This window comes from Anarhichas minor, unplaced genomic scaffold (genome assembly GCF_050575085.1).
Source record: "Anarhichas minor isolate MPS153535 unplaced genomic scaffold, ASM5057508v1 ptg000003l, whole genome shotgun sequence".
Classification (NCBI taxonomy): Eukaryota; Metazoa; Chordata; class Actinopteri; order Perciformes; family Anarhichadidae; genus Anarhichas; species Anarhichas minor.
In genome coordinates this window covers 15,046,037-15,059,480 of record NW_027466449.1, presented here as the reverse complement: position 1 = coordinate 15,059,480, position 13,444 = coordinate 15,046,037, and the positions used below count along the sequence as shown (strand labels likewise).

The following is a 13,444-nucleotide window of genomic DNA, read 5'->3' as shown; positions in this document are numbered from 1 at the left end:
AAGATTCCCTGTATTTTTTTTTAAGGCTGCATCGTTTCATCAAATTATAGATGTCTTGTGAATCTCATTTAATTCACATTTTCCCCATAATTCAGTCAAATAAAGTCAGGGTCAGTTGGGGTTTCAGAGGTTTACTTACTGAGAAGTGAAACGGTTGCAAACGTTGAGCCGTCCTTCATGCTGTCCTTGGTGCTGATGTGTCTCATTATTGTGTGTGGCGGGTCTGTGGTGTTCCCTCTCCAGGCCTGCAGGGGGCGACAGAGCGCGCTGCTGCTACATTTTAAGTACCAGAAGAAGAAGAAAACTTGTGAGCAGCAGCAGCGGCAGCACTGAAAAACATGGCGATACTCGTGAAAGCAGCCCGTCTATGTCGACTGGCAGGACGAACTGTCCCCTCTTTGTCAGTCACACACAGGCCGAGGAGATGCTACTTGTCCACCTCGACGGGGAACAGTGAGTGGATGTTTTGTAAATGATAATAAGAATAGTTTGTTAGCTTCTGAGCTGCAGCTCAGAGGTCAGTGTCCCAGCAGGCAAAGCACAGCTACTGACAGCAAATGACTGTTTGTTATTGTTCTGGACCGTTCCTGTTGTAACTGGTCCTTCCTGTCACAACAACAAGCTCGATAAATGGGTTGTAAAGAAGTAACAGTCAACACGTCTTCTTGGCAAAACAAATAGCAAACAAAAGTGAAGGAAGTTGAGGAAACGTTGAGCTTTCCTCTGGTGGATACACTTGTCAAATTGTTTTAAACAGACCCATAACTTTGTTTAGATGCTAATAACACGATAAATGAGGCTTCCATTAAATTTCAAACTGAAAGTCATTGAGAAAACATTTTTCTATTCTTATTCTCTGTAGATCTCCAGTTCAGGCTCGATGAGCTGACGGCTCACAGCAGTCTGGACCTCTTCAAGAAAAACACTGCCGTCATCTACCGCATGCTGGGTCTGGACCCCACCCACGTGCCAAGCAACCCGGAGCGCTTCCGAGACTGGGCCGTCGTGTTTGGCGATGAGAAGATCAGCGGCGGGCGCCACTACTGGGAGGTGACGGTGAAAAAGTCTCAAGAGTTTCGCCTGGGTGTGGCCGAGGCGCTGATGTCCAGAGAGGACTGTGTGGGCACCAACAGCTCCTCCTGGGTATTTGGCTATGCCCAGCGCAAGTGGTTTGCTATGACCAGCAACAAGATAGTCCCCGTGGCGCTGGTGGGCAAGCCAGAACGCATAGGCATCCTGCTGGACTACGAAGCGGGCCTTCTGGAGCTGATGGACGTCGAAAAACACGCAATCATTTACAGCATCAGGGCCCAGTTCAAGACTACCCTCTGCCCCGCATTTGGACTTTGGGACGGGGAGCTGCTCACACACTCTGGTCTGAAGGAGCCCGAAGGCCTGAAGTGAAGCAGGATGAACTGTGATGGTGATGAGACTGAGCTTGGTACAGTAGCAACGTTTATCACAACAGTACAGGAAAAGAAGCGATATCTATGTAGGAGTCATTTGCAGCTAATTACAGGTGGTGGGTCATTTCCGTGGTCCAGTTGGTTCATAATTATGACAATGCAAGTTCATACTTTGTATGTCATCCAGCCTCATGCGATCACATCACAGAAGCTGCATTTGTGTGTACCTCATGTATTACCTCTCAGAGTAGCTGACATGAAAAGGGTGTGTGGTTATTTTTGAGAGGAAGATTTAACTGTGAAGTTTGTTCTGGTATTACAGTTAGAAAGCTTTTTCAGTCTCATGCTCATACTGTATATTGTTTAATAAAATAACTTCACTGAAACTGCTTTTACGTTTCTCTTTTATTTACACCAGAATGATACATATTTACAGTGACAGACTAAACTACAGTTTAGGAATCATTTCACCGCCTTTCACCGAGTTAAATGAAATACAACACAATTCATAAAATGCATTTGAGATTGAAGAATATTACATTTTTTTTATCACTTGACTTACTTGTGTCTGACTTTCTCAGTACTGCAAACTAACAATTCAAAAGCTTTAATTAAAAAAAGTACCACTTCAAAGACATCTGTGTGTCTAGTTTGCAACATTCATTTGCATAAACTTTATTATATATTTTGTGTTGGAATAACCCAGATGTGCACAGTTCCCAGTGCCTGAGACAGACAGATGTCTCTGTGATACACAAGTGACCAATAAAAAGAGCTAAAAAGAAAACAACTACTTCAACACGAGGTCTCTGCAGTGAATAAACTGGCCTGTGAGCTAAATGAACTGGGATAAACTACAATGAAACAGTCCTTTCAGCGTTAGTCACAAGTGCCACTGAATCACCTGTTGAGTTAGATTAATTAATGAAGCAGCTTTGGGAATATTTACACAAGGCATAAAATCCCCTGATTAACTGAAGTATTGATTAAGCAAAATATATGTCCATATTTTAACAATACGTAGGCTCAATATATTAGATATTTACATCACATTTTATGTCATAAACTGAGCACACAAAAAACTGTTCATTAATATTGCAACAAAAGTCAATCATGGCTCAAATGAATGTATTATTTTCTCCACATAAAACAACAGATTGCCTGATTATATAGTGCTTTGTTGATACCTTACACTGTTGAATAATGTCTCCAGTCTGCAGGAATACATCAAAGAGGGACTTAATCCCGCACTGAATAGCTTTTCAACAGTCTAAATATATTATATAACATATATTACCATATCAAAAATAAACATAGTCATTTATCAGGTTTCTCAATTGTCCCGTGTCCCTTTTAGTCCTCTCATAATAAAATAGATTCATTTCCATTACAAACCCTTGTGATCCCTTGTGGTTTAGACGATGCTCTCCAACGTGTCCAGCGGGGTCTTCTGCTCCTCTGTGGCACAAGCTGTGCTGCTGTCAGTGTACTCACGCTGGTACTCTTGCAGGACTGAAACAACACCATCATGGCCAAACTGCATGGCATCATCTAGAGGTATGTTCCCCCATCTGATAGAAAACACAATGTTATATGTTATATGGAACATTTTTAATCCAAGAATACGTTTTTGATTTAAAATCTCTACCTGTCTTTCATGTTGGGATTCACTTTACATACTTCAGTTAGGAAGATAACGGCTTCCGCATGACCTGAAAGACGAATGTGAGCAAGCCCAATGCCGTATTTCATTTGTTCTCGTTTGAATATCACAGCAGAGATTGTTGAACGTAGAATGAATGAACGAATAATGAAGTGTCACCTTCTGCAGCAGCAACGTGGAGCGCTGTGCGAGAGTCATAGTCTCTCTGCTCCATGTTCACAGCTGAAAGGGCAAACCTGGAGGGACAACAGAGGACACGTGGAAAGGTTGACTCGAGTGATGGCAAACTCTCCGAAACTAGTCAAGAAGAATATTCCAACATTTTGGGGAATACGCTTTTTTGCTTTCTTGCAAAGAGTTCCCACTCTCTCTCGTCTGTATTTAGTTGTTAGCGGACATTACTCCAGTTGCTCCTGGCTCCAGCTTCATAATTAACAGACGGATGATATTATCATATATATTATTATATACTCCTCTGGTGTCGGAGCTTTGTGATGAGAAATGAAAGGCAGTGTTTCTGATGTTACTTACCCCCTCAGAGCAGAGAGGTCACCACTGTAGGCTGCAAACATCAGGTTTACCACTGACTTGTTCTAATGGATCAAAAGGCAAACATTACTGCATGAGAGTTGACTGTTTCTTAAACTTTTTATATAAAAATGATTCTGCATTATTCCTAAATCGGCCCGAGAAGTATTCATAGTATTCATCATCCTTTTTCACACATAGTTCCTGGTAAATTCCTGGGATAACCTGCTAGAAACCTAACCTGACAGTCCAGCTGATGGTGAGAATGCAACACTTACTGCCATAAAACTCAAAAGGAGAAGAAGATGGAGCAAGGACGGATGTTCGTGTCCGTGACGGAAACGCCTCTTTAACTTTTTCAGGGACATGGGCGGGCGGGCAAGGAGCTGTTTTTGTCCGGTGCCAATGTTCTTGTAATGCATTAAATATTCAACAAGTTTGCGAGACAAGGGGAAGCATTGGCGAAAATGCAAACCGTAAACAAGTCGCAGATTGAAATACGCTATCAGTGGAGTATGTGGTTGGTTTGCTCCATGAGCCCATGCAGTATATGTTCCAGGACGTTTCAGGAATAGACTGCATGTTTCCTACTAGTCTGAATGACGGTTGCAGCCTCCACACTTGTTACACAGAACTTACGGGTTCTTCATCTGATCTTCTCCTGGGGTCGTGCTTCTTGGTGAAGTGTCTCAGGTTGTCGTAATTGTGGAAGTTGAAATGAGACAACAGCTCCTAGTGAATCAAAAGTTGATTGAAGTGTAATATTTGAAGCATGCAGACACATTTTAAGATGAATTTCAATAAAACGGTGGTGGCGACTGCATACCTGACAGAAGTGAATGCCACGAACACTGTTTCCAAGCCGATCTAACGGTGGAGACCAGCACATCATACCCATGACGTTGGGGACAACCAGCAGAACAGCACCCGAAACGCCAGATTTAGCAGGCAAGCCCACCTGAACAAGAGGAGCAAACAAAAACTCTCAACCTGGATTCAATGTTTCAAGTCGTGCCACCACTCGGAGCAACAGGATCCAAGGGGACTCACGTGGAAGGCAAACTGTCCGGAGAAGTCGTACATGCCGCAGGAATGCATGAGGCTCAGGGTGTTGCGAACGGCTTCAGAGCTCAGCACACGCTCGCCTGTGATTGGACAAATACCCCCGTTGGCCAGTGTGGCAGCCATGACACTGCCTGACTCACAGGTCACCTCGATGGAGCACAACTGGAAAAACATTATAAGGAATGCTGACTTCTGGGAAATACACTTGTTTGCTTTATTTCCAACAGTTGGCTGGTTAGCTTAGCTTAGCATAAAGACTGGAAGCAGGGGGAAACAGCTAGCCTGGAAAATGACCATGTTATATCTGTAGCTTCATATTTATCATACAGACATGAGAGTGGTGTCGATCTTCTCATTTAACTCTCGACGAGAAAGAGAATAGACTTATTTTCAAAAACAACGAACCTTTCTGTGAAACAGTACTAGTACTATGATGTCAAAGACAAAGAGTTTTACCTGAAAGTAGAAGTCGAGGGCTGCTGTCATATCTGCATTGTCAGGAAAGCACTACAAGGATTAAAATCAAGAGTCAGCACATAATCAGGATCAATGTCAATAAAAACCTGAGCAATGAACAAGCACTTAAGGTGATTAAGGTGATTAATTAAGGTTAATTAAACATAAAACATAAAAAACTCACTTTTTTCTCTTTGAGGTAATAACCAATTGCATAATTTCTATCACCCGTGTCCCTCTCCGACTGGAAACTGCAAGAAGACAACAGGAATTTAGAAAGTTGCATTTCACGTGACACGGGACACTAAGGTTGCATTTCTTGAAGCGCGGTACTCACGTTGCATTGCTAAAGCCCACATATTCTGTACCAGACAGCCTTTTCAAGTACTCCATTACCTGCAATCACATCATATTTACAAACGGTGGAGCAGGACGACCAAACAAATACGTGAAATTAAGAAAAAGTTTGAAAATTTAGAATAAAAAGCATTTACTCACATAGTCAAACCTCTCTGCCTTATTTGAATCTGGCTGTCAACAGAGAGGGGGAAAACAGAAAGGGATTATAACTCAATTGTAAAGCTGAAGAATAGGGACCCTAGTCACATTCCTATTTAATGACTCTACCTATAAATGTTAATGATGATATCAAATATTACTGTGAGTTGAGAGGGTGACTCAGGCTAAACATCTCTCTGGTGCCCTGACAACTAGTTATTCAACAAAACATATACATTTGTGTCAATTCAACGTTTGTAGGTACAGCTGCTCAGAAAGTCAATAACGGCTTTTATCAGCTTTGTATTTTCTCTGTCCTGTGTGTAAACTATCCAGCGTTTAAGTGTGTAACCTCCTCAGTATGTATACATATGAATTCTTTGCAAATATAGGAACAGACTGTGTAACCCCTCTACATACACACACAAACACAAGCGAGGGGGGTTAACACACCTTCTGTTCTGAGGGCTGCAATTGGCCAGAAGCACACGCTGCCCACACACAGTGTCCCTTCCTGAACCTTACATATGATAAAAAAGTCCAGAGTTTCTCTTCAGACAGCTTGGGAAACGTCAGGAAAACTCCACAGAGGAAAAATACACAACCATATATGGCTAAACTCCGCTTACAACAAGGCCAAAGTTCACAGATATGTCAGTCTGATCAGTCAGATGGTGATGACCATAGTCCAGCCGCGATGGACGGCAAGTTACCAGCCAATAGAATGATTAGATAGAGTATGACGTCACTGATTGCTTCAGCTTTCAATAAATTCAGTGACTTCTCACTGAACTTCAACTCAGTCCAATGATCGTTTGGGCCTTAAAAACCTTTAACATTTTTGATGATTTTTGAGCACTGCTGTCACACAGTTTGCAAATAGTGCCAGTGTTACGTTTCACTATCATTTGTGTCAGCAAATTTCAAATACATTTGTGAGTCGCAAGGAAAGCATTTGCTACGATGACTGAAATTTGTCAAAATATACACGAGAGGAAGTGATCTCGTGTCGGGCATCGCAGCTTTCATTTAGCAAATTTGGTGAAATGGATCCTCACTGCCTACTGAGGATGCAGCTAAGAGCAATGTGGGAGCATCATGTACTGACCTCTTTTATTGGTGGAACATAGAAACATGTCTGATGATCCGGTTTAGTTTCTTGTTTTTCATCATTACTTTTTAAGGCCTGACATGATTGTCCTTTTGAACTGTGTTTACGCCCAGTGAGGGGCTGCAGCAGAACGCTATGCTGCCCAGTAATAATTGAAGGGGAATAACACATGGTCGGGGTTTAAAAACAGAGAGCCGTGGGCATGAACGCCGCGGCCTGAGATTCCACTCTTTGTTTTTTACCCTGACATCCTCATTAATGACATCCAACTGGGTTTGTTGTGTGTAGAGTCTAAAAGGAAAAGCTCTGCATCTGCTATCACATCAATGTATTCGTTGCTGACAAGCCTTTCCGTTTCACCTTAATTAAAGAACTGATGACGATAGCGCCGGCATTCACCATCGGGTTGTGTGGTTTATCTGCACAAGAAACGAGAGCATGTTATCACTCATTTGCCCCTAAACCACAAGAGCAATAAACTGCTGAGATTGGAGGTAATATTTCAACAGAGGGACTTAATAACATCAGCTAATAAGCTGAACACATGAAGTACAATTTATCTGCTTCAGATGGGAGTATGTAATAGCAAATGGCTACATTTTGGCTAAAATTTCAACTGGACAACTTTTTTTCCAATAAAATGAGAGCTTGTTATTTGCTCTTCCAACAAAGAAACGTCTGTAGAAATACTGATCAAGGGCTGAAAAGGATTTGTTTGCTGATTATAATCGTCAGTGCTTGTTTCTGTGTCGAGGGGATATAACTGGAGTGGTAACTGGAGTCTCGGTTGCTTACCTTCGTCATTTAGTGACAGTTTGTTGAACTTGAATCCACTGGGCTCTTTGCCCACGAAGTGGTGAACGTGCTCACTGCCGAACTCGTGCACAGCGAAGGCGTACTCCAGAGGCTTCACGCACGACTGCAGACAGAAGGGAACCTTGGTGTCACCCACAGAGTGTCTGCGTTACACGAGGATGTAATGGAGAAGCATGCCGACAAACAAAAATGGAGGAGTGTGAGTGAGGGGATACACACGGTGGATGGTCTCAGAATGGAAACATTCATTCAAGTGAAGATGGAACAGTACCTCTGTCCATCGATTGTGCACAGAGATACTCCCCACAGATCAGGGCTGAACTTAGCCAGCTGAGGAATGTAGTTAGCTACCTGCATGAAGACAGGTGTTACATTAATGAACGAGCAGACAATGAATCAGTATGCGCGGGTTAGTTTATTACTTACTTGTCCTGCCGCCTGCTGTTGTGCATTGTCATACATCCTATCGATCTGCTGGGTCATCTCATCAAAGTTTGGAATGATGAACTTTTTTCTGAAGGCCTTAGTCAGCAGCATGATGTTGTTGCCAGCACACCTGCAACAGGATGCATTACACACGGACATCACACTCAGCCATAGTGGTAAATAACCACGCAGATCATTTTAGTTTTATCTACCCAGGTTTTAAGATGTCAGCCTTTACGATTTCTGCCGCCACTCGGAGACAGTTGAAAAATCTAATTCTGTTTTTGGTGCTCAGAGTGTTAAAAAAAAGAATGAGTTTTTCAATGTCTTTGCCCTGTAGTGCAGTTGTAAATTAAACTACCTTCTACTGAAAAAACAGTTCCCACAACAACTGTTGACAGTGTGTCTTGTTTATTATCCAGAGTAACAATCAACATAAATGTAATTTATGAGAATCTCAAATAAAATTTGAGTCACCTCCATTACATCGGAGTGGAGGCAGAAATCTCTGAGACGAATATCTCAGTAAAAACAAAACTATCTGCATGTCCAGAAACCACGACAGGTAAGTTTTTGCGTAATTTCAACACTTTTATAGGAGTAAGTTAAGCTCTTTAACAAAGATAGCTACAGGCTAGTATGGCTAATTTAACTGCTGTACCTAAGCCAACAGTTATGTTAACTAGTTCCCAACGAGTTATACGGCTTTTTTTTTTAATATGACAGCATTTTATATAATAAGAAGGAACACCAGGCTTTGTAATATTAGCCTCCTGTACTTACACTTCACATTTTTTTGCTTGAATTCAGTCCAAGTCAAAAAGGTTTCGCTTCTTTGACTGAAACAAAACGGCCTCAATCACTGAGACTGGTTCCCGCTCAGAAATGCTATATATGCAACTGAACGTCCAATCAATTTCCATCTAATTGAAATGCTCAACTCCTCACTGGGCTTTCACCTTTTTTTCTTCCCATCGCAGTGAATTCAAAATGACTTGCTTCAGACTAATAAATACACGATTAAAAGAGTAAACAGACACACCTGCCTGTCAGCAGATCGTAATAGTTATTATAGATTTCCATTGCTATAATTTGTCAGCAATGCTGTAAGCTCTCAAGGAAAGTTATGTGCGTTCTGTCACAGCTGGTCTGAACTAAAATATCCGGCCTGCAGCCCCTCGCTGATCCAAGGCGATGCTAGCATGAGGTTTTGGGACACCAGGAGAAGACAGCGGAGAGAGCTTGCATTATTCATATGGGTCACTTTCGGGGAAAAAAAAGCTCTCTCTATTTCTAGAAGCATAGTGAGCTCTTAAGTGTTCTTAAGGAAAAGGATAACCTCACAAATCAAAGAAAACAAGCAAAGACAGATGGACACGGCCAATTAAGTTTGACGAAGACTGCCAGACTGTGTGACCCTCTGCTGTTCCAGAGACTGACTGAATTACACTTACAAATGATGCCGTTTGCATGGAGCTTACAGATCTTTTGAGTCTACTTCTGTAATGCAACAGTCTGGAGCTCAACCAGAATGATGCCCTTTAATCAACAGTCCCAGAATCCCCTCTGTCTTTTTGCACCCTCTACTGCTTTGGCTGCCATGTGTGCATGTGAATTTGGCGAGTAGCAGCTGTTAGCCATAAAACGCACGTCTCTGTCTCTGTCTCTTGGACTCAAATATCGCTGGCCACGGACTACTCCTCCTGTTACTCCTTTACTTAACCACAAAAACGTATGAAAGACCCTAACTAACCATGCACGTTGTCATCCAATTAATTTTTAGATTATGCAATCAGAAACATTAGAGTGTGTATTTTAAACAAGGGTGTTCTGTCTGCTTCTCACATGTAGGCAAAGGTTGAATACTCCCCCTTTGAATAACTGTGTGCATTACCATGTCTCCATAAATAAACGCTTTTCTCACCTTCTGAACAGCTTCTTGTCCATCATGACTGGCCCGACAGAGTCACGTGAGGATTGTCGCATCTGATGGACACAGTCACGTAGCCGAGGGTCAGACGTCAACAAACCTGTTTTTCTCAAAGCCTGGAGAAGAAGTGGATGAGGTGGTTTTGAGCAAAAGAATACACAAAGAAGAAGAAGAAGAAGAAGAAGAAGAAGGGAATTGTAGATGACAAACTTTATCAAACACTTTGTGTCATGCACAGCAGTGCTGATGTAATGTCAATTAGCCGGATATCGAGCATGTGTAGATGGATATTGTTAGGGGCCTTCACAGGCTCAGGGGCCTCCCACATGGGAATAAGAAGGAAATACAGGCGTGCACCAGATGGCTGGAATACCTCTCGTAAGTCAAACGTCAAGCTGACAGTCACTGTATGAACCACGTGCATCTATTTTGGGGACACCATGAGTACCAAACTGACGACCAGAGAGGCTCCGGAGTCATCTGGTAACTGATTCCGTGACCAAACGGACTCACGAGCACATGGCTGCAAGCTTGGTGTTTTGTTGAATGTCCGTAAGTGGTTCTGAACTTCAGAGAAGGACAAAAAGATGGGGGCTGCCCTCGTAGTTGTTTGTGCACTTATTGTAGAGATTTATCCTTCAACTGAATGTGCGAGGAGGCTTTCTGTTTAGGTTTGTGAGCCGCTAAACGATTAATCAAGACAATAATGAATCGTCACTTACATTTTCAATGATAGTGTTTCAGGGGGCTATACAGTATATTTTTACAAAAAAGATTATACAGAAAATATATAATATAAAAACATAAAATGTAAATGGTTTAGGAGAAGATATTTACCTTCCTCTGTATAATGTATTACTTAAGTTGCACTACAGTATTTGCCATACAATTCACTGCCAGGTATTTGTATTTTAACCAGCCATGATTGGAAAAAAAATATAATTTTTTTCAAAAACAATTCATTTAATATCCAACGCAAATTTGCTTATTTACACAACAGAAAATGGAGTAAACAAACCCTAAATCTGGCTATAAAAACAATTATTTATTTATTTTAAATCCGGAAACATTCTTACAGGCTGACTATGAGTCTAAGTGATTTGTTAGGATGAATGTTTTTTGCAGTTATCTACACGCATTGATACCTAACCCAGTCATCTCTTCAAACACATCCAGTCATCCGTGGCACCACACACAGCCACTTGTGTTTACACACGTCTCTTCTCCTGAATGCATGCCCCCATTTAAAAATGAGTTGCCATAGACACCTACTGGTTACCAAATGTCCATGTCTGCTTTTTTTTATGTGTCTGAAAGGTCGCACCACATGAAGCTAAATGAGGCTCTGTTGATTTGCAATAACGGGTTAGTTACCACAGAGTCTATGTCCTGTTCTTCTTACGAGATATGTACTATATAAAACTTTGAAAGTACGAACTATGGCACGAGTTCACAGAAGCTTGACATCTCTTCAGTAGTGTGTGTGTGTGTGTGTGTGTGTGTGTGTGTGTGTGTGTGTGGGCCCATGTATAGGGAGATATGTGCCTTAAAATCTACCTTAGTCCTTAGGTTCTGCTGTTTAATCTAATGAGACTGTCATCGTTGTTTTCTAGTGGTGATTACCTCAGTGTCACGCCTACTATATTCAGTCCTATTACGTGAGAAAGTTCCGAAACACCTTTTAAACTTGACCCTGCATACAGCTGACGTCCTGGGTTCAAGTTGTGGGCTCCTATATCACACCCCAAGGATTATTTAACGACAACGTCATGGGTGCTTTTCTGAAATGCAATACGGCTGTAGGGCAGTGTTTGTGAGTATGGCCACATATTTCATGGAAAGTCATGGCGTGACAGAGGAAATGTGAGTGTGCTGTTGACTCACAGAGATGAATTGGGACAGGGGGATCATCTCCTTGCCTTCAGTGATGGTGTAGAAAAGCAAGTCCTCCATACTGGACATCAACCTACTTCTGTGAAGAGAGACGACAAACACAATATGTATGTTGTGATCTTTGAATTTGGACTGGCTCCAATGTGTCAATTCAAAACAATGAGCAAAAGTTTATGCCAATAACACGACCCGAAATGAAAATACTGGTAAACATCCATCTATTGACCTGGTTCTTCACATAAAGTGTGTGTTAGAGAGAGGCGGTGGCCCCTATGCCATGACTGTATGTATATAAAATACTATCATACAAAAAAGGCTTCTTTCCTTTACTGTTTGGGTCTTGCATATCTTAAACATAGGTTACAATCTTACAAGACTTATAATATTATTCACCTATATTATGTTTATGTTAATAACACTTTTAGAACAGTAGAATGTAGAATGAAACACCCACATGCCAACTGCCAATAGCACTTACCCCAAAACTGTGTACTTGTAACTCAAATACTATGCTTGCTAACCATAAAATCTGTGAATAATATGCCTTTTAAGAATGTTACTTTTGGTGAGGAAATGCTCGTTTGCTTTCTTGCCAAAAAGTAAACGATACCACTCTCTTGTCTGTGAGTTAATGTTCCGTAATGTTAGCTAGAGTCAAAATACGTTAGCTTAGCATAAAGACTAAGCAAAAGGAAAAGTTAGTCCAACAATTAAAAAATAAATAAAACAGCATACCAGCACATAAAGTCCCCCAATTAACACATTATATGTTGTTTGGTTAACCTTTACAAAAACGGAAGTGTAAAAATGAGTTTTACAGGTAGCACTTATACCGGACTATTTTATGGCTGGGCGCGGATTTAACAAGCTAACGTCTTGTCATTAGCCTGTGGCTGCCCTTTAAAACCACAATAAGTTGTTTAAGCTTTACTTGCGTGCGAATTATACAACCATTATACAACATGGTGATTAGTAAGCTTCAGATGTGCTGGTTGGTGTTTTATATTTAATTGTAAACGTTTGTTGGAAGAACCATGCTAGCTGGTTCCGCCTCTGCTCGCGAAATGAAACTGACGCCAAAAAGGAGTGAGCAGCCTGGCGGAGGGATCTTGAATCGCCAAAAAGAAATAACAAACCGTAGAATGCAATTGATTGAACCGCGTTTTCACCAAAACCGTGTTAGCTATTGACTGATTTTTAACATATCACATATGCACTTCAGAGTAACCTGCTCTAGGCTGAAAAAAACCAAAACATTTTAAGACTTTACTGCACAATATATGATGAATGATACGGTAGTAGGAGTTACTATATCAAAGCTAATAATGAGACAAATAACGCTAAGTACATAGGACAGCTCAATCAGGAATACCACGTGGGAATATTTGGACTAATTAATGGTGATTTATTCGTTTTTACAGACGGCCGACTGTGACCTACTTGGGGTGTCCTGGGTCCACATCAGGGTCCTTCTGGTGGTGGAAGGCTCTGTGGGTGTGGGGTGATGCTGCGGCCCAGCAAGGGAGAAACACAGGTGGCTGCGTCCGGGACAACACAATGCTGTCAGCTCCAAATCTGGCAGAGATCCCTGCATTTTTAAAGAGCTGCAAGATTCCCGGGTTAGTTGTCCTCAGACTTTTCAGGCAGTGCAT

General features: G+C 41.6%; 2 protein-coding genes across 2 annotated transcripts; one reads left to right on the top strand and one right to left on the bottom strand.

The window, feature by feature from the left end:
• Positions 1 to 302: 302 nt before the first annotated feature.
• On the top strand, positions 303 to 1,792 carry spryd4 (SPRY domain containing 4). The gene is made up of 2 exons (XM_076092130.1): positions 303 to 453; positions 863 to 1,792. The coding sequence occupies exons 1-2, from the start codon at positions 339 to 341 to the stop codon at positions 1,402 to 1,404; spliced, it is 657 nt and encodes a 218-aa protein (XP_075948245.1). The 5' UTR covers positions 303 to 338; the 3' UTR covers positions 1,405 to 1,792.
• Positions 1,793 to 2,820: 1,028 nt separating this feature from the next.
• On the bottom strand, positions 2,821 to 13,444 carry gls2a (glutaminase 2a (liver, mitochondrial)). Its single transcript, XM_076092129.1, has 18 exons — positions 13,233 to 13,444; positions 11,784 to 11,871; positions 9,894 to 10,015; positions 7,970 to 8,099; positions 7,815 to 7,894; positions 7,523 to 7,686; positions 7,088 to 7,146; positions 5,617 to 5,649; positions 5,456 to 5,514; positions 5,303 to 5,369; positions 5,119 to 5,169; positions 4,648 to 4,824; positions 4,424 to 4,555; positions 4,237 to 4,329; positions 3,601 to 3,662; positions 3,229 to 3,305; positions 3,055 to 3,118; positions 2,821 to 2,977 (listed from the first exon to the last, which is right to left on the bottom strand). Exons 1-18 carry the CDS (start codon positions 13,442 to 13,444, stop codon positions 2,821 to 2,823), a joined length of 1,827 nt encoding a protein of 608 aa, XP_075948244.1.